We start from the raw sequence: 19909 nt of genomic DNA, 5'->3' as shown, positions 1-19909 counted from the left end.
TTTTTACGTTTCAAGATGTCTCGTATCATGACGTCATATATGACTTTCGTGTGTTTTTCAATGTTTCCAGACTGTGTAATTTTGGAAACTCTTTTTTGAATTCATTTTCGTACTGAAAATACTTAATTTTTGGTCTAGGACCTCAGAATGGTTAAATACTTTCAAATATAGTTTCACAGTATTGAAAATTTTCACTGAAGAAGCTGCCCTCTTTCGCACTAGAGAGAACATACAATTTTCCTCGGCCCAAATTTCAGAGCGCTCTGAACTCACTCAAACGTCCTCTTCGACAATCGGCATCTTTTGGGCCTCTTTTTAAAGCTCAAATTTTAAACAAAACAAAATAATTTTCTATTGATTTATTAAACTCGTTAAAAACCAAGAACATATATGTGTACCTGCTGTGGATTTGCGCGCGCATGTATGTGTTAGCATCATTTTTTATAACGACGTTAATACTCTGAAAAACGAGTAGCCGTTCTGATTGTCAGATTCTATTTTTGATAGCGTGCGTGCGTGTGTGTATGCGCATTCAAAAACTTTTTCGTGTAAAATTAAATACAAAATCGTGTGTTGGCAACGTTGAAAAACTGTGACACGCAAAGACATTGGATTTTACATGGATTTCTATGTACTTTCACAAGAACCTCTCGGGTTATGCTTCATGGAATCTCATCGACTTACTTCAGATTTCATGTAAAATTATTTGGTAAAATTAAGTGAAGACTCACTTGAACTGGTCGCTAACCAAAAATTCATGTTTAAACAATGAAAAATGATGTCTTGTCAAACCAAAAATTGCTTGATTTTACATGAAAAATTACACTGAGATTTCCCATTAGAATCCTATTTAGATCTCAAGATAAACTGTGAGAGCCGACCTGTGAGATTCGTGTGAACACGCACAAAATATCACGTAACATGAAAACTTATCTCAACTATTAGCTATTATTGGCCTTCTCTTGCTTTTTATAAAAATGAAAAAATTTGAATTGTATTGGTGTGCCGTAATTGCTCTTGAACAAAGTTCATAGCAATTATTGTATTCTTTGTATTCTTTTTTACTGTAAATCTTAATAGTGGTATGTGTTAACCTCTAATGTGGTTATTTGAAGCCCACTATTGAAATTCTTTGTCCCATTTAGGCCCCCCCCCCCCCATTGAAGCAGGCTGCAATTGATTAGAGCAATTGATTAGAGCAGGCTGCCTATTAGTCGTTCGAGAGCAATTCTTCCGACGTTTAGTTGGTTATGTTTACTACTCGAAGATTATTATTGGTTGAGCGTCGTTTTATCGGTTCTTTCGAAATTTATTTGAAAGAAGAAATGAAATGCGTCAAAACAAAACATTTAGGACACATTTCTGAAAAACAGTGTGAAGGAAAAGGGGTTTTATGTTCATGCATAATTGAGAGAGAACGAGAAAAGTAATATGAATGAATCTTCGCTATGTGATTTATGCTAGGTGAGCAAAATTGAGTGCGGCTATTTCAAAGAAGTTCATCTTAGAGAATCCAGCGGGCCTGTTTTTTCCTTCTATGAAAAGATTTGTTTTGTTTTACTTTAGTTCACAGCTTGTTCAGGATTCCGCGGGAAATCCTTTTTGACGTCTCCAGGCTAGTCTCTCTTATTGTGCTTAAGCTGTTCTTAAGCAGGTTTTGTTCAACAAAACGCCTAGTATTCACAGAGTTAGCACTCAAAAACGTAATTAGAAATTAATATGGCATATAAACTCATAAAGACCATTTATAGATTCCCAAACTATTTTGAAATATTGGACACTTTTTTTAAAGCAATTTTGATCAAAACGTTTTTGATCAAATTTTGTTTTTGATCAAAACGTTTGGGAAAATTTTAACAAAATTTTCCCACGCTTTCTAGTTTTTTAGGTCTCCCCGTTTCATATACTTCTGATAGTGTAAATTTTTGTTGTATTTTAAAATATTTTTTTTTCCAATAGTTTTTGGATTACTTGTTTAATTTGAAGCTCTTCTTTAAGTGATTCTACTTTTAGGAGACAAAAGGAAGCTAGACTAGGCAATGCGCCTTGAAAAAAATATTAAATTTCCATTTTTGCCCGTTCTTTGTTCCTGGCTTCTTTTTTGCTGTCTAATATGTCTATGCTAGATGTTGGATGAGTGATCGATTGAGCAGAAAAAATAAAAAAAAAATTCATAATAACGATTGGAAAAAAGCTTTTTAACCAAAATTTTGCCGAGAATATCGTTTTTTGATTCTTTCATCAACTTGTTTACTTTCATTGGTTTTTTCAGCATTTCTGATAGTTGTTGGACAAATCTGTGTTTTTGATTCGTAGGAGACTTTTCACTGAAAAAAAATTGACTGTATTACAAGATCATTTTGCCATGCCAATATTTTTTTTAAGTTTCAACGCAAAAGATTTTTTTTAGATGTCATTTCAGGTTTTTTAAATGCTTTTTTACTTTTGTTGTCCAGTTATTATTTCCAATTGATTTATTATTATTAGTCGGGAAGCTTAATCTGTCAGATGGGTTGGTCAAATGTTCAATTTTAGTCGTTTCCGGATTTTTGCCGGCTATCCTTTTTCAAGAGCTCTTGACACTTTTCTCCACTTTTTCTTATCAATGAGAAGTCAAATTAGGATACATCAATAATGGGAAACGGGATTGAAAAGAACAGTAGCTTTTTGTTGTAAAAATTTTTCAAACTGCTCTTAGGTTGGATAGATAGATTTTTCACGAGCTAAAAATTTGACTCCTATTTTGCAGTTTTCTACTGGTTTACCTAGCTAATAGTTTGAAAAAGTCATAATTGTACCTTCAAAAGTTTTTAGTTTTCATTATCAGTTAATTTTAGTTATTTTATCGAAGAATATATCAATTATTTGACTCAGACAATGCGTGTTTTAATAAAACATCCGTGATATTTGAAGTTGTTTCCAAATTTTGGTTCTGATTGTTCTCTTGTTTCCTCATCTCCTTGTTGACTGATTTCATTGGTTTTTCAATAGACGCTACTTAGCAGTTTCTATTGTTTTATAAAGAGTAAATTGCCTTGTCAAAAATTGTTTTCAAATAAAATTGTTGATTTTTTTGCCTAACTTAATTTTAGGTTCTTGCTGTTGACTTTTTTATAGTCCCATGGGGAAAAAGCCCACTGGTCCTCTAAGATAATGTACTTGAATTTAGAACAGATTTTAAATGATATCAATAGTTTTTACGTAAAAATTGAGTGACATTTTGTTGTTTTTTGTCCGCTTGTGATATATTTGGGTTGTCAATCGATATGACTAAAGATATATTTTTTTCGGCTCTCTAATGAAGTCTACTAGAAATTTTCGAATAATTTTATTTGATATTTTAATGTTATTTGACTTCGTCCCAAATTGTCTTCAAAAAACGTGAATGATTTTTTTAGTATTCGGCAGTTTTTGTTGTCTGTTCACTTAGCCTCTGAAATGACAGTTTAACACTGGCTCGCATTTTCACTTTCTTTTCATATCTAAAATTTTTATTAGTTTTATGAAGATCGATTCTAATTATATTGTTCAATTTGTTTATTAAATATTTACCAAGCTGGACTCCAATTTTTTTTTAAAAAAAGATAGTATTGATTTGTTTTAGTTTTGAAGGTTTGTTCTTCTTCTTCTAGCTAGTTCACTTCAATAACGTTGTCATGTTACTGATTTGAAAACTGATTTGAGGCTTATGTTGACAGCATATGTTTGTATCGAATAAGTGACATCATGGTCACTTAAAATCTGCCTTTTGTTATTTCCTTAGTTTAACTGCGTTTGATATGTCATTTTAACACTTATTGGTGCGAGTTTTTCTGATCGTTGGAATGCTTAGGTTTTTGTCACGCGCTAATAATCTCATTCTCAAAAGTGCCTTTTCGCTACTGTCATGCAAGGAGATAAGGCCAATTGAGTGTGTGTCACTCTGGTTATTTGAGAGCAGCCAAAAGGACTAGCAGGCATTATGATTTTTTAAATATAAAATTTAACATCTCGTCGATCAATAGAAAAAAGGGACAATTTTCGTTTGCGTTCTTTTTAATGATAGCTTCAATAGCTTGGTAGATCTGCAGTCAATTTGAGACCACAGACCTACCGAGCTATTGCAGCCATATTTGACAATCTGTTCTCATTCGTTTTTTTTAAAAATTTCTGAATTGTTTTACCTATAGTTAGATTTTGCAAACTTTTCTGCTCTGGGCACAAGTTGCATTAAAATTACTATAAACTGCATTAAAATTACTATAAAAAACAAAACAATCAAGTTTGGAACAACCCTAGACCCACGTGCAATTATTTTGAATTTCGATTCACTACGTAATGGCACCTGTTTTGTAACGGGATGTGTAAAACGTACTGGGTGAACACTAACGCAAAAGATCCCTTGTTCCTATGTGAATAAAGCATGCAAATTTAAAGATCTCTTTTGTTGTGCACCCCGCTTTAGTGATTACATCTTATCTTATCTCTCAAACTCACGTGCATTATTTTTACATTTTTGCTTTTCACAAAATGACACGTGCTCTATAGCTGGTTATGCCTTATTTTCTGATGGGGGCAGAAACGGAAAAAGATCCGAGTTTGCTTCCGGAGTACAGTGTTTTTTTCAACATTCAACTCCCCCACTGCTTGTTGCATATATTTTGTTCAAGCTTTGTCAGTTTGTTGAAATCAAACGTTGGATGGAAGAATGGCTACTTTGCCCTCTAAATTTTTAGATGAAGTTTTTTGAATAATTCGTAATTCTCATCACTGTAATTTGTCTCATGTGAATATACACTTTTTTTCCCTTACACCAAAAAAAAAGTTAATTGAATTAACACGAGAGTAAATCGAGGGATCTAAGACGAGAAGAGAGGAGGTGTTTGCAGGTGTGTGTGTGTGTGTTTGTGTGTGTGTACGTGTTTGGGTGTAGGTGTGTGTGTGTGTGTGTGTGTGTGTGTGTGTGTGTGTGTGTGTGTACATGTGTATGCATGCGTGTGTGTGTATGTGTGTTTGTGTGTGAGAGAGAGTGTATATATGTGTGATGGGAGACAGAGAGAGACGGAGATGAAATCGTACTTCATGTGAAAATTGAAAGCGATTAATAGCCTCACAGCGATAGCTGGGGCTATTATTGGCCTTCTTTGGTATTTTATTTCGTCGTCGCGATTTTTGTTACGACCATATGACGTCACAGCCCCTTCAAATCTGCTTTTTCATCATTCGTTTATGCAATTTCAACTGAAGTGCGTGCGTGACGACATTTTCCGCTCCTAGTGGAGCGACTTTTTTGTTTATTTGCGTGATTAAATTTTTGGTCACACTTGACTAACCTCAATTACAAAAATGACTTCCTCACTTTGGAATTGACTTTTATTTACTTTAATTCAAAGAGATGAGGTCAAATGGGTGTGTGCCACTCTAAATGAAGGTTATTAGAGAGCAACTAATAGAAGCAGCAAAAACTTATACAGATTTTAATCAAAATATAACATATCAAAACATAACCTTCAATGAAAAGACGAATTTTTTTGGTCTGTCTTTTTTACTGTTTTTTTTTGAGACTGCAGATCTACGAAGCTATTGCGGCTATTTTCTGGCAATCTGCCAGCTATGTTTAAATCTTGCAAATATTAGCTGTTGTATCGTTGATATTGATATATTGAATATTCTTTTCTATATAGTATTACAATGTTTCTTCTTTACCTTTTCGTTTCAGGAAAATCTCTCAGATCTCTTTACCCTTCAACAGACAAGTGAGTAATTATGTAATAGTTACAAATTTATAGGTTATACAGCTGTGCGCTCTTCTACTATTTGTGCGTGCAACTAAATTGCAGGCTTTGACTACCCATAACTGCAGAATAGATAGATCAGGAACGGTTTTGAGCCCAAATGGATCTAGTCAGAAAATGTTTGGAAAGCAATTAAATTGGCTTAAACCATAATCAAACACAGCCTGAGCTTTCAAAACAGACATCTTAGTGTCTTGTAAATTTTCCGAACAAATTGCCCCAATAGTGATGGCTTAGGTGTAGTTTTGGCAAATTTAGTGCTCAAACGTCAAGTGGGGGTTCCCGTTTGATCTCAATGATGTCCAACTCGGGTGTTGAGAGGAAATACGAAGTGTTGCCACCCGCACCCGACTCCGCCTCGAGATCCTTTGTCATTAATCTGAGAGATGACGGAGGTACTTCCAGTGAAAAATCGAGAGCCAATCAGATACCCCATTTAGACTCCAGTAGAGGGACTAGTCAAGTTAACGAGAGTGCTTTTGGTGAGCCAGGTAAAAACAAATTGTTTTTTCAATTTCCTACACATCCTTTTAATAGCCGCGTCACCAACTCCAGGCGGCTAATTTTGCGCTCCTAATTTTTTTTACAATTCAGAGAATTTGAATTGTATTGGGGCGCTGCCTTTTTTTTACGACTTGAAGAGGAGTATTGGTTTTCTTAAGGTTTTTTTTACCGGAAGTACTATTCGTTCAGACGACGTTTTGACCTGAAAGCGAAGGCGAGTAAAATTGCGTTGTGAACTAATTTTTTCTGAGCGAGAGTTTTTTGATCATCCGCTGCGATTAGTGAATAACTTTTTGACATTGAAAAGTAGTTTTTGAATGAATGGCACATATAGATAACCGTTTTTAGCCGTTTTTTTTTCGTCTAAGTGGCACGTTTCCTTTGCTTGTAATTTGGTTTTTTGTAGAAATGAATTTTATTCGATGTCATATTGAAATGTAAACCTCGGAAATTGATGCCACAGTGTTTTGCAGAGCCTGAAAATGCGTTTTAAGTTCAAAATTGGCACATATTTCTTGATTTTTAAGTTAATTTTTGGCTTTTTTCTATTAATTTCTTCTTTTTTGAATTTTTCAGTCGTCTTTTTGTAAAAAATCAGTTAATATGGCAACTTCCTTTTGACAATTCATATACTAAACGCCTCTTTCTACCTCGATGTTTTAAAAAACTTTAAAAATTTTTCCATATATTCAGTCTCAAAATTTTTGTAACCAGTTTTTGCGAAATGTTTTAATGTTTCGTATGTTTGAATTCTGCTATTTCTGTTTTTGGTTCTGTTCAGGAAGATGAATATTTGTCTCGGATGACTCGTCGTCTTGTCTATGTCTCGAATGCGAAACATTGAAATGTATTCATTTTTCTTCATTTTTTATTTGATTTTTAACTTTCAAAAATCCAGAATTAGTCTTTTTGTTACGGTGTTCCTTACATTGTGTCCATATTCTTCACATTCTAGTTAGTATCATTCCAGCTTTGTGCTGGCACCTACATTTATATTCGTTATATTGATTTTAATAGTTGTTAAAAAATTGAATGATTTCAGCTTTCTCTTGTATTTTCGTCCTTTCTTTGGTTTGCAGCTAACTTCGTTCAACCTGAAGCTAGTACTGAAAATACTGAGAGTTTGTTAGAAAACCTTTTCCAAAATTTACACTTATTACTTTTTATTTCAATTTTTTCTGGCCTTGGTATTATTTTTAAACGATTTTTTGTCTTTGAATTTTATTGTATTGCTTGTCTTTTTTATGATTATCTTAATTGTTGAATTAGTTTGAAACCATGTCTAGAATATATACAACAAAGAAGAAATATATGTTGTTTTTGGTTTAATAGAAATGAATAGAAGTATAATTGTTGTGGTTTTCTGATTACTGAACTTGAGCATTTTTTTTTGAAAATTTAGTTTAGTTTCTAAGATTATTATCTGCCCCTTGCTTTCGCGATATTTTTGAAATTAGAATCATGAATTATTTGAGGGCCATTGATAGCCTTAGTCTGTTGTTCAAGTTGTTCAACCATCCTAAGTATTTCGGTCTGTTTAACGTTATCAAACTTTTTCAATAATATAAAATTGTGCTGCATTTTGTTTCTCTTGGTGACTGCGGTTTAAATTTCAAAAATTTTCAGATCAGACCTTGGGAGGTAATGAGTTAATGGTTTACGACAGAATAAACTATTTCAGCTGCAATTTTGGTTTCCTTGTGAAGTTTTGACGCTTCGAATTGCTTCCGGAATTTTTCCGGCTTCGCGTTTAAGACCTGTTCACACATTTTCATGATTTTGAAGTCAAATTGGAGTTGAGATTTTGGTCACGCCTAACAGAAAGAGGAGCGAACAAACGAGTGGTTATGGGGAGTGAATTTTTTCAATCTAATTTTAATGTAGAGAAAGAAAACGGTGTTTTAACAAAGATTGGCTTCCTTGCTATTGATTTTTTGTTCACAGACAGCAATTTCACTTTGATTTCTACTGTTTTTTTTTTACTTTTTTTTGGTTTCGACCAAATTTTTATAACTCGCTGGTGGTTTTTTGTCTACTTGCGGCATTTTGCATTGATTTTCTGTTTTTTTTTTTGAATTTTTTAATCTGATTTTCTACAAAATGGTTTTCCCAATTCCCCCGTAGTCAGTTCTAGATCGACTGTTCTGTTTTGTCAATGAAATTCTTTGATTTGTACGTCAGGACTTGTCTTTCTATGTTTCTTACTTCGTCTAGCAGATTTTTGTTTCGTCTTACCCTGACTTCTTGGAATTGACTTTTTCAATGACTTCTGTGACTTCTGCTGCTTTGCAGTTGAAAATTGTGTTTGTGACATCATTTCCGCTTTAAGGTCAATTGCGTGACTTACCTCACTAAAAATGTATTCTGAACTCACTTATGGAACTTGAAATTTTATGAACATTTACTAGTTAAAGGTCAATAGTGTGCATCTAAGTAGTGCCAAATTTCTATGCCCTAATTCCTGAGCAATAGAGTCTTGAATTTTAATTTCAAATATTAATTTTGAAAAAGCTTCATTAGGGCTTTTTCTTTGTAGAGGAAATGTGTCTCATAAAAATGACAGTCCGAATCTTACCCAAAATTCTAGTGGTCTATTAAAAGCTGGTGGTCGATCTGTCAATCTTATTTCTTTAGTTGTTTCAATTCATGTTAGCCCACAAGCGTCTATCGTGGCTATTTTCCGGCAATCTGCCGGATCTGTTAATATTTTTCAAACTGAATTAATTCATTAAAACTAGTAAAACGTTAAAAAAGCAATTATTCACAAGAATGATGCTAATGTATTGCCTGAAATCTATTACCTGAGATTAATCAGTGCTGTTGCCATGACAACACTTGCACAAGGTATCGACTATATAATATGATAGGGTCTGCGAGAAAAGAGTGATCGAATGTAGCGAGCGTTTAGTAAGCGAAATGGTATTGTAATTAATTGCTCTCAAATGAAGTTTTTAGTAATTATAATTGTCCCGTGGCCTTTTTAATAAGATTTTGTGCTTGACTGATTTCTCGTCTGACCTTCCGCTCTTCTAGAGCCCTACGTCTTAGTAGTATCTACGATAGCCCCATCTGGCTACTACCGAATCCAAGCACTCGTCGGTCGTTTGAGAGCAATTCACCCCCATGTTATTCGGCTATGTTTTATACATTCATTCAATCACAGAACAATTGTATTAAAATAGTTACAATAGTAGCCACAAATTTTTATAGTTGGCCCTGTTTTTACTTTGTTTTACTTACATTAGATAAAAATATGTTCTGTTTTAATTAATTTTGTCACTTTTGCGATATTTTTCGAGATATGAATTTGAATTCTCTAGGCTAATTACATTATTTGAGCATCAAAATCAATCAACAATGAAACAGCAGCTACTCAAGAGCTATAAACCCATAGAGCCCAGTTTTAGATGCACGCTTTTTAAATATTGTTTAATTGCTCTCCAACGATGTTTGAAGCAATTATTGTAAACGTGCTTGTCTTTTTATGCAGATTTTTTGCTGGACCGTTTTGATTTTTGAGTGAATTTTTCGCCCTTGACTGTTTCGTTTTGCGTGATTTAAACTTGATTCTCATTTACAAGCGTCAGCAGCTGAACTCAAGTGGCGGCAATTCACTACTAAAAATCAAACAAAAAGTGAGCCGAAATTGGAGACTTTTTTTACTTTAAGTTTTATTAGTTGTGATAGTGGTATATAGTAACCTCTAATGTCGTTAATTGAAGCCCCATAGTAATTTTAGTTACTCCCACCCCAATCTGAAGCAGGCTGCAATAGATTTGAGCTGCACTAGTCGTTCGAGAGCAATTTTACCGACGTTAGTGGGTTTTGTTTAATTAGTCAAAAATTACGTCCTAATTTACTTATTAGTCTAAAATTATATCTACTACTAACTGATATTCATTTCAATCCTTCTGTCTGTGCTCATTAAACAGGATTCAGTATTACAACCAAGTGCAAAATGTTGACTATTTTTGACAATGTGCTGGCTAAGTGTAATAGTCCCTTCCTAAAGTTTTTGAATGAGTAATTTTTGCCTCGGACTTTGGGACACTCTCAATGGCTAATTTGCAAACGTGTTTTTTCTAATTCTTTGTTGAAGCGAAACTAAGTTGAAGCACAACTTTTCAAATCCTTTAAGATTATCAAACAACAGTTAAGGATTTTATGTATATGAAGTAATAATTAGTAAGTAATAGCACTAACCGTATATATATATATATATATATATATATATATATATATATATGTATATATATATATATATATATATATATATATATATATATATATAAAAACCGATAAGAATTAAAAGAAGTAGGCATGAGCACGTCACGGTACACTCTTTTTATTGTCAAGTTTTCTTAAGCAGACTAATTTTTTCAGCAAACTGAGAATTCCGTGGCTGGAGAATTTATTTTTGATTAGGTCATCAATAATTTTCCGCTGTTTTAAAGCCAAAAATTAGATTGTTTGGTAAAATAAATTTGACTGGATTGAAAAATTTAGCAATTTCACGGGTAAAAATGCCATAGGTGTCCATTTTAACAAAAAATTATCGGTTTGAATGTTATTGTAGACATTGACAACGCAAGGTTTATCTTTTGAGATACCCCTTGCTTTTTTCTTTTTGAACTTCAAATGTATTTTATCGGTGCTTGTTGGCTAGTAACCGGTTTCATTTTAAAGATTTGTCAACATTAATGACCAAAAATTTTTCAGCATCACTAATGGCAAAAAAAGGTGTCCAAATGGTTACAAACTTTTATTAGACGGTCTCGAAGGCATGTTTCGTTAAAGTATTCGCCGCCTTGTATAACTTATGCAGAAGTGCTCAAATAAGCAAAAACTTTCTTAATAAATGACGATAAAATTAACACGACAAAAATCATTGAAAGCAAAATTTTTGTTCTTGGGGAGCGCGAGAAAACAAATTTCAAAATTGAAGTTGTGCCTTTTTCAGCTTTAATGAGTGCCGTGGTCCACGAACCTGATATTCAGTATCATGATCAGCCCATTCTTAAGTCTTCAAAATCTAAAAAGCAGATCATGAAACGAACCAAGTCAGGTCGTAAACTCAGTCTGAAATATGACGGAACAGGAGGTACTAGTTCTGGTGGATTTGGTGGATCAAGTGGAGGGAGCGGAAGTGGAAGCGCCAGGACGTCCAAGGGGGGTTCAGTGGGTGTCAAAGCACTTGGATTGGGAGGAAGGGTAAACCTAATTCTGTATTATACTCTTGAAAGGATTATACTGCTACATTGAAGGGTTTTGGGGTTACAATTTCAATATGTGTCTTAAATGACAACAGTTTGATTTGTTCATGATTTAAACGGATGAGGTTTTTGCAATTAACTAAGATTCTTTAAAGTGATGTCTTTAAAGTTATGTAACTTTTCTCTGAAAAGCAAATTTTAAGTGTTCTTTTTTAAACTTTTGACCTGTTTCATAGCCTTTTGCATAACGGGTCAAAATGACTCGCATAGAAAATATGGGTTAGTTTGTGGATGGGTCTTAAAAAATTTCCTCATATTCTTCCGTTTCTTACATGTTTTTGGGATAACTAATTGAACTCTTTCACAGTTTTGTTCTTACAAATGTTAAGTAACCTCCTTGACGATTATTATGAAACTTAACTTAAAAGAAAAATGAATATTCTCATAAACAGTTGAGAATTCTTTATAAATACTCCTAATTTTCAAGTACTAATTGTAATAGATTAATAGAAAAATGGTAACCAAAAATGGTATTTATTTTGTTTATGGAACAACTTTTTCTTCCGCATGTTTCAGCGTCTTTCCGAGCATTCAATTTCGAGTGGTAGGCGCAAACACTCACCTCGAAAATCCATTGACAAAACAGTTCAAAAACAGCTCTTCACAAACAAAAAGTGGACTTCAACAGATTTATACACATCAAAGGTGGTGGGATTCGAACCGCCTCCGGCGAGAAGGGGAAGCTCCGGTGCTGTAGAAAAAGTAGTTATAACACGAACAGCGGGAACACACCCAGAAAGACTAGTGCAAGGTCTGCAGAAAAAGAAGGAAATTTTGTCACTTCAATTGGAGCAAAGAGCAAAATGTACGTTTCCATGGTTATTTCAACCATTTAAAGAATCCACTTAAATTCTTCTTCTTCCACCAAAAAATCGTAACACCAACTCCGGAAAAAAATGTTCTAGTTTTAACTTTTTTACTATTTATCGGGCCAAAATCGTTGACACTGAGGAAAAACCGTGACAAATGTCTTTCACGATCTAGTACATAAACTCATCAAAACCTGCCCGTCAAATCCGGCCAAAAATTATTCAAAACACGTTTAGAGCAAACAAAATTTACAAAAATAATTTAAAATAAGCCGTTTTGCGGCTGCGTCTGTCTAAATATTGAGCAGACGTCTTCTCGAATCAATTTTTGATGGTCTACGTTTCTGAGATAGAACAAATGCGGAAACTAAAAATTTTGCAGTTTTTTTCGCAAAAATTTTTACGTTCCTCTCTTTTTTTGTTTTCTCAAACCAAGTAAGCATCTATCGTATCCAGGGTTCAGAACTAAAAATAATTGTTATGCTCTTAAATCAAAAATTGGTTATCCGTTTTTAATTGCTCTCAAACGAAGTTTGTAGCAATTATATTTGTCCTGTGGGCGTATTTCTCACATTTTTCGCTTGACCAATTTTTCGCCATTTGACTTTCAGTCCTCAAAAACGTGATGAACAGGTAGCGCACGGAGGGCCAGCAGATCCTTTAGAGTCTTACGCTTTGCTAGTCTTTAAGTATACGATTCACCGAAACCGTTTTTAAAGACAGTTTCATGGTGTAAAGAGCGATTCTCAATCATGACCCCCATTCAAACCCCCCCCCAATCAAACCCCCCCCCCCCCCCACAAACACACCCACAAATTACCAGTGCATCCTTCTCTAGCTGGCAATTTCGACCCCAAATGTCCACACCCCCCCCCCCCCCCCCACCCATCGCTTCACACACCCTCAACGCTTTACGGCCTCCCACAACTTCACTCACCCCACCCCTAAGGCCAACATTCCTAAGCCCGAGTTGCTAAGCCCGGAAGCCCGGTCGTTTGAGAGTCATGCGCCCGACGTAGATATTTTTTAATAGCCAATGCCAGTCTCTTAAAGGCTATTGTTTAGGCTCTTTCCTTTTTTACGATCCAAAGAGTGTGGATTGTATTGGTTCGTTGTCTTTTTTGCAAGACCTGTTCAAACTTTTTCTCAACTTTTTCATGTCAATGAGAAGTCAACTTTTGGCGATAATTGTCACTGCAGTAGTAAAGGGAGCAAAACATTAGGGGTCTTTCCCATTATAGCCCCCCCAGCTTAGTGGTCAGATAACCTATAGCCCCCCCAATCATGGTAATTATACCATAATGGGGAACTATAATTTCATGGGGGGGGCTATAACGGGAAAGACCCAAAATTAGCTGTTAAGCGTTTTTTCATATAGTACGGATAAAAGGAGTGAGAAATTGAAGAGCAATTTTTTTCACTCACGCGCGGTTTTCACTCATACTTTTGCTGTTTTGTCTCTCAATTTTTTACCAATGGTTTGAAGTGTTCTTCATGCGTTCTAAAATTTAAAAAAAAACAATTTTTGAAATCATATAGGAGCAGATAATGGTTTCTAGGACATGCAACTATTTGTTTTCTGTTATATTAGCAGTGAATTGTCGAGTTTTTCTTGTTTTAGAGGTCTTTTTGTCAAATTATTGATGGGTACTAGAAGCAATGTAACAGCTTTAATCTGGGCTATTTTGACGGATTCGATAGACTGAAGACGTTTTGAAAATATAATTATATCGAAGTTTTCAAATTTTAATTAATTTTTTCAATTTTGAATTTTTAAGAATTTTTTCTTATATATCACGTTTATTCGTCTTTAGTGTCCAATAAACCATTTTCATGGCTTGTGCGTTGTTTAGTGGGAATATTTAAACAGATAAAGTGTGAACTTCAGGGTAAAAAAATCTTCAAGAGTTTTAGCGAAAACTATAATATTATTTAGTTAGTTTGATTATTTTTGTTTCTTCTATTTTTAATTGCTCTCAAACGAAATTTGCAGCAATTTTATTAGTCATGTTGGTCTTTTTTATGCGATTTTTCGCTTAACCACTTTTTCCTCAGACGCTTTTGACTTTTCGTCCTCAAAAAAGGGATAAACAGGTAGCGCCCAGCGGGCATTAAGTGATCTTAGAGCCTTTCATCTCTGTTTCAGCTCGAACTGTTTTGGAGACTGAATCTTATATTGCCATATCCCCCACTATTGCCCCCACCACCCCCCTCACCGCGCTATTGCCCCCTTCCACCCACTGCTGACCATCCCCCTCCCCTTGCCTCCCCATCAAACCCCTGGGCACCCCCCATTCGTTGCTATTGACGAACAACCGATTGCAAAGAACACGCAATTTTAGACTAAATTAACAATTTTTTCAAATTTTTTGAAGAATTTTGTCATTTTTTGAGTTATTTCAGCTCTAGATGTCAAGGAACCTCCTCTAGGCTTTTATAATAGGTTACTGCATAGTTTCTACTGGTAGTGGAATGGTTTCAACATTTGAGCATCGCGAGTTTTGTCATTTTTGACAAAACTTGCATTTTTTTCAAGTTTTTGAAAATGTTTGACGGTTTTTAGATTTCTCCAGCCTCAAGAGCCAAAGCACTTCCTCTAAGGTTTGACAATATGTTACTGTAAAGTTTCTAAATTTAGTGGAATGTTTTTCAAGATCTCAACACCACGAATTTCAGCATTTCTTTTAAAAACTTTCAATTTGTTCAATTTTTTTGATATATATTTTCATTATTCAGGTTTTTCAGCCTAACAGAAAATAATAATTTGTGTTTGATAATAATTTGTGTTTGATAATAATTTACTGAAAAATTTTTGTGTGGTGGTCATGAAATAATCTTGCAATTTTTTTCAAGGTTTTTAAATTTTTTTGTCATATAGTTTTCTCCAGCCTCAAGAGCCACATAAAGTCCTCTAGAGCTTGATTATAGGTTACTGCTTAGCTTCTAGATGCAATGGAATGTTTTTCGAGATTTTAATATCAGCAATTTTTTAAAGAAGTAATTGCAATTTTTTCAGGTCTTTTGAATCTTTTTGAGTTTTTCATCATTTTTCCGGCCCCAGGGTTCTAGGAAACTCCTCAAAGGCTTGACAATAAGCTGTTGCATAGTTTCCAGTGTCAATGTAATGGTTATCAATATTTTAATGACCCCAGCTTTAGCAATTTTTTTGAAATTTTTTTTTCAAATTTTCGGAAGATTATTATCGTGTTCCAAATTTGTGGATCTGTATGAGCCAATGAAATTAGTTAAACCTTGAAATAAGGATACTGGATAGTCACTTGATACAATGGAATGATTTTGAGGATTTTAATATCTTGAATTTTAGCAAGATTATGTTAAATTTGGCGGGAAAATTATTTCAATCTTGCAGATGAGTTACTTGAAATAACTCCCGCGACAAAAAAAGTTTTGAAAGTTTTCAATGCAAAATTTGGAAGTTTTTCTTTTAGATTTTGCAGTAATTTGTAAATTTTTAAAATCAGGTTTTTCTTTTATATATACTAACAAGGATAGAAAACTAAAATTGCAGAATCGAATCAAGCTAAAACTAGCCTCAGTAAAACGTTGTTAGCTACTGACGAAGCCAGCCGCTCTCCGGTCGTTAGAGAGCATTTAGCCCGACGTTAGTCGGTTATGTTTGAAATTTTTTGTCCTTTTGGCTGGTATTGTTTAGTTGATCTGTTGGGCAGATATAGTAGTTCTAAGAGTTTCATTCTATTCTTTGGATTGTACTTCAGGAATTGTCTTTCTATGTTTGTTTAAATCATTTATGATTAGTCCAGAAAATCAGGAAAAACTGGTACAGTCAGGAACATTAGGTCACTGTTTATTTGCTCTGGTTAGTGTTTAAGTTTTCCTTAATGGTCTCTTAAGTTTTTGGTCTCTAAGGTTGGCCGAAATTTTTGAGGATTGAAGACCATAGTGTAATGAATTTTGAAAAAAACTCCAGTGAGGCCAGGCTAGCAAGCTAGCTAGGCTAACATTAAGCCTAAGCAAGCTACTATTAAAATCAACCCTCTGCCCGCCGTTTTTTCACTTTATTTGGCTGTGTTTAGCATAACTTAGGTTCAAAGATAACAATGTTTATTTCAGTGCCGCCTCCTGGAAACGCGTACAAATCTGGCTGGGAGGCAAAACCCATCACCCTTTATTCCAGCGGCATTCCAGACGCTCGAGTCATAACCAGTTTGCACAGCGCAACAACTGGACCTTTAAGGGTTCTACCAGTTCAGCCCGAAGAGTGTGTTCTCATGGATGCCGATAGAGAACCCTTAAGTATTACTAACTCAAATACTCTTCAAAGTCAAACCGAATTGAATTTGAGCAACTTTACGACCAGCAAAAGCATTAGTCACGTGACTTCAAGGCTGTCTGAAGACAGAAGAAAATCGACACCAAAATTGGAACCTCCAATCGAGCAATGTTTGACACCGGACATCACGCCAGATGAAAACCGTTCCCAAGAAAGCATTGGTGATATTAACAACATTTTGAACGCGGAGGATAAGTTAGAAGATTTGAAACACGGCACCGATTTACTGGACAATCAAAGTACTAAAACGCATCAAGACTATCCTCAAACGTCGCCAGTAGCGGAAGTCAAAATCGGGTCAGATCAAACAAGCTCCAGAGCTCCTCCGAGTAAAGAATCGGTTGTTAAAACTCCAAGTAGCGGCGGAAGTTACCCAAGCATGATTCCTTCAAAACACTCAACAATTCCGTCAGATCAGGGCACTGATTCCAGGTACGAACCTCACATTGAGGGATCCAACCGTGCACCTTTCATGACAACCCCGAAGTCGTTCGGGAAAAGCAAAGTTTTTGTACCTCCTAAAAAGTTGGAACTGGACGCCGAGTTGTACAAGTATGTGCCAAAAAATACTCCTAGGACCATTCAGATGTTAATGCATTTGGCCAATCAGCACGCTGAGATGATAAAAAGTGAAAAATCGAGCCCAAGGAATGGTAAGTTATGTTTTGCTCTTTTAAGTGGCACTTCACTTTGATTTGATGCATTATATACCCGAGTTGCCTTATCGTTCTCTCCAGTTGTTTCTCCAGTTCCGATATGAGTGTTGGAGCGGGCAGGGGTGAATAGGGGGTAATTATGCGACATGTTCAGCTTTACTGAGAGAAAGTTCTTCAGAAGTCACCTCCTTCCGGCTCCATTTTTTAGCTGTCTTTTACCCCCTGTGGCTTATCTTTGTATCCCAAAACAGTACAAACATTTACAGCCTTTGAGGACAATAGTTGATCTGGGCATCAAGAAAAAGGTTCTGAGACCGATAATTGTAATACAAAAGAAAAAAAATGAAAACAGGATACAAAAAGGCATTTCTGAGCGAAAAAATAACGGTCAATTTGATGCGATATAGATTGAGAAAATACATCAATCTAAATATCACGTATCACTAGCCATCTCAACAACCACCCAAAAAGTTAATATTTAAGCGATCATCTTCTTTTGTTTTAGTAAATTCTGTCACTACATTTTGTCTATGTTTATTTCACTGAAATCCCATTTTTTGCAAAAAAATTTCTGGCTCACTCAACTGAGGGTTTGAGCTCAATTAAATTGCTATTTCAATAGAAAATAAGTCATAAGTTGTGCTGCTTGCTGTAAATGTGATCAAAGTCAAAAGCAAGATATAAAAAACCAAGAAAAATCATCAATTCCTGGTCATTCAAACGCAATGCGTTGAAAATAGAGTTCATCTGAGCACTGATGATTACCGAGATTCTTAAGGTTAAATTTAGAAGATGAATTCAGCATTGTTATCTAATTTGACGTGACCCCCCATTTTTCATAAACGTTTGATTTGAAGAAACAGCAAGGTTCTATACTTTTTTTTTGCTTTTAATGTCCTGTCGTTTTGGCATTGTTGACAATTTTTTTTCGTTTATGGCAACTTTGTAGTTATATTTTATATGTAGTAGATAAGATAAGATGAGCATTAACAACCATGACAAACCCTTTCGACTATCATAATTTTATTTAAACTAGAAACATCTCCAATCGAACGACCAAATTAAACCAACAAGTCAGCAGACAGATTTAATTTGGAGAGAAACCCACAATACGCGTATTGCAGCTTATTTTGATCTCATTTGTCAAATAACGCAAATTGTCCCAATAGAAAACAACTGAAGCAGTCGCGGTTACGTTTTGCACGTTGTTGCAAAATATGCCGAAATAAATTTGTAGATAAAGTTAATGAGCAGTGACATTACTGATTTGTGTATAGGTAGCTAGAGTTGCTATCTGGTCACCATTTATGCGAGCTCGATTTTATTTCAGTGAATTTTGCCAGTAAAATTTGTTTCCTTACAATTTTTATACGTTGCGTCTATGTTTTTGGTTTCACCAAAATCTCATTTCTTGGAAAATTTTTTCTGGCTCACCCAATTAACGATTTGAGTTCAATTAAATAACTCGTTCAAAAATAAGTCGTGTTGTTAGCAGTAAATGTAGAATAAAAAATTGCAAAACAGCTTCAAAATTCTAAGTTGTAGCTATTCTGTTTATTCTGTTTACCGGAGCATCAATCCGGTTTAACTTTAGCATCAATCTGCAGCTAACAAGTATGTAAAATGTTAAAACAATTCTCACCTATAAAAGTTTTTCCTAAAAAGTTTACATAGTTAGATTGATTTTTTTGTCAAAATAAACTTAAAAATATTTATAGGTGAATGAACTATTCAGCTTTACTTATTCCTTGAAGTATATAACTGAATGAGCGGTTACCTGACAATTTACCCAATCCCATTATACCCAGTGCCAAAATACCCAATGCCATTATACCCAGTGCCAAAATACCCAATGCCATTATACCAAATTCACATTGATATTTTCGTTCCATAATCCGAGTACTAACTAGCAGAAAATAGCTCTTACACGTATGATTTAACAAGCGGATAATTTAATCCATGTTTGGTTGCGATAGTTTTATATCAAGTCTCACAGGCAGCTGGGGCATGGCCATGGCCATTAAGCATAACAACTTAATCACTTGTTCGGTTGTGATAGTTTCATATCAAGTCCCACAGGCAGCTGAGGCATGGCCATGGCCATTAAGCATAACAATCTAATCACTTGTTCGGTTGTGATAGTTTCATATCAAGTCCCACGGGCTGCTGAAGCATGGCCATGGCCATTAAGCATAACAATCTAATCACTTGTTCGGTTGTGATAGTTTCATATCAAGTCCCACGGGCTGCTGAAGCATGGCCATGGCCATTAAATATGTCAAAACATAGGGTGATAACGACTGCTATTTTGTTGTAGAAATTATTGAACGAAAGTAGTATCAAAGTACATTGGGTATGATGGCAATAGGTATATTGGCATTGGTTATAATGGCATTGGGTATTTTGGCATTGAGTGTAATGGCATTGGGTAAATTGTCCTGATACCGAATGAGCCATTGTAATACAAAAACTGTTATTTTTGATTTGTCAAAAATTTGATATTTGAAGGTGATAGATTATCTTAACATTTTAGAAGAGAATACTTAATGAATAGTTTCCTTTTCAAAACTCTGGCATCGGT

General features: G+C 34.8%; 1 protein-coding gene across 5 annotated transcripts in view; it reads left to right on the top strand.

The window, feature by feature from the left end:
* The window catches only part of LOC142344511 (uncharacterized), a 148300-nt gene that overhangs the window by 104196 nt on the left and 24195 nt on the right, over positions 1 to 19909 (top strand). For all 5 annotated transcript variants that reach the window (XM_075396226.1, XM_075396227.1, XM_075396228.1 and 2 more), the window contains 3 exons: positions 11239 to 11489; positions 12068 to 12356; positions 16453 to 17325. In XM_075396226.1, the coding sequence (XP_075252341.1) occupies positions 11239 to 11489; positions 12068 to 12356; positions 16453 to 17325 (1413 nt within the window). The remainder of the gene's footprint in view (positions 1 to 11238; positions 11490 to 12067; positions 12357 to 16452; positions 17326 to 19909) is intronic.

Source organism: Convolutriloba macropyga, chromosome 8, assembly GCF_964194025.1.
Source record: "Convolutriloba macropyga chromosome 8, txConMacr16.3, whole genome shotgun sequence".
Lineage (NCBI taxonomy): Eukaryota > Metazoa > Xenacoelomorpha > Acoela > Convolutidae > Convolutriloba > Convolutriloba macropyga.
The sequence above is the reverse complement of the archived record's forward strand: the minus strand, read 5'-3'. Positions and strand labels throughout refer to the sequence as shown.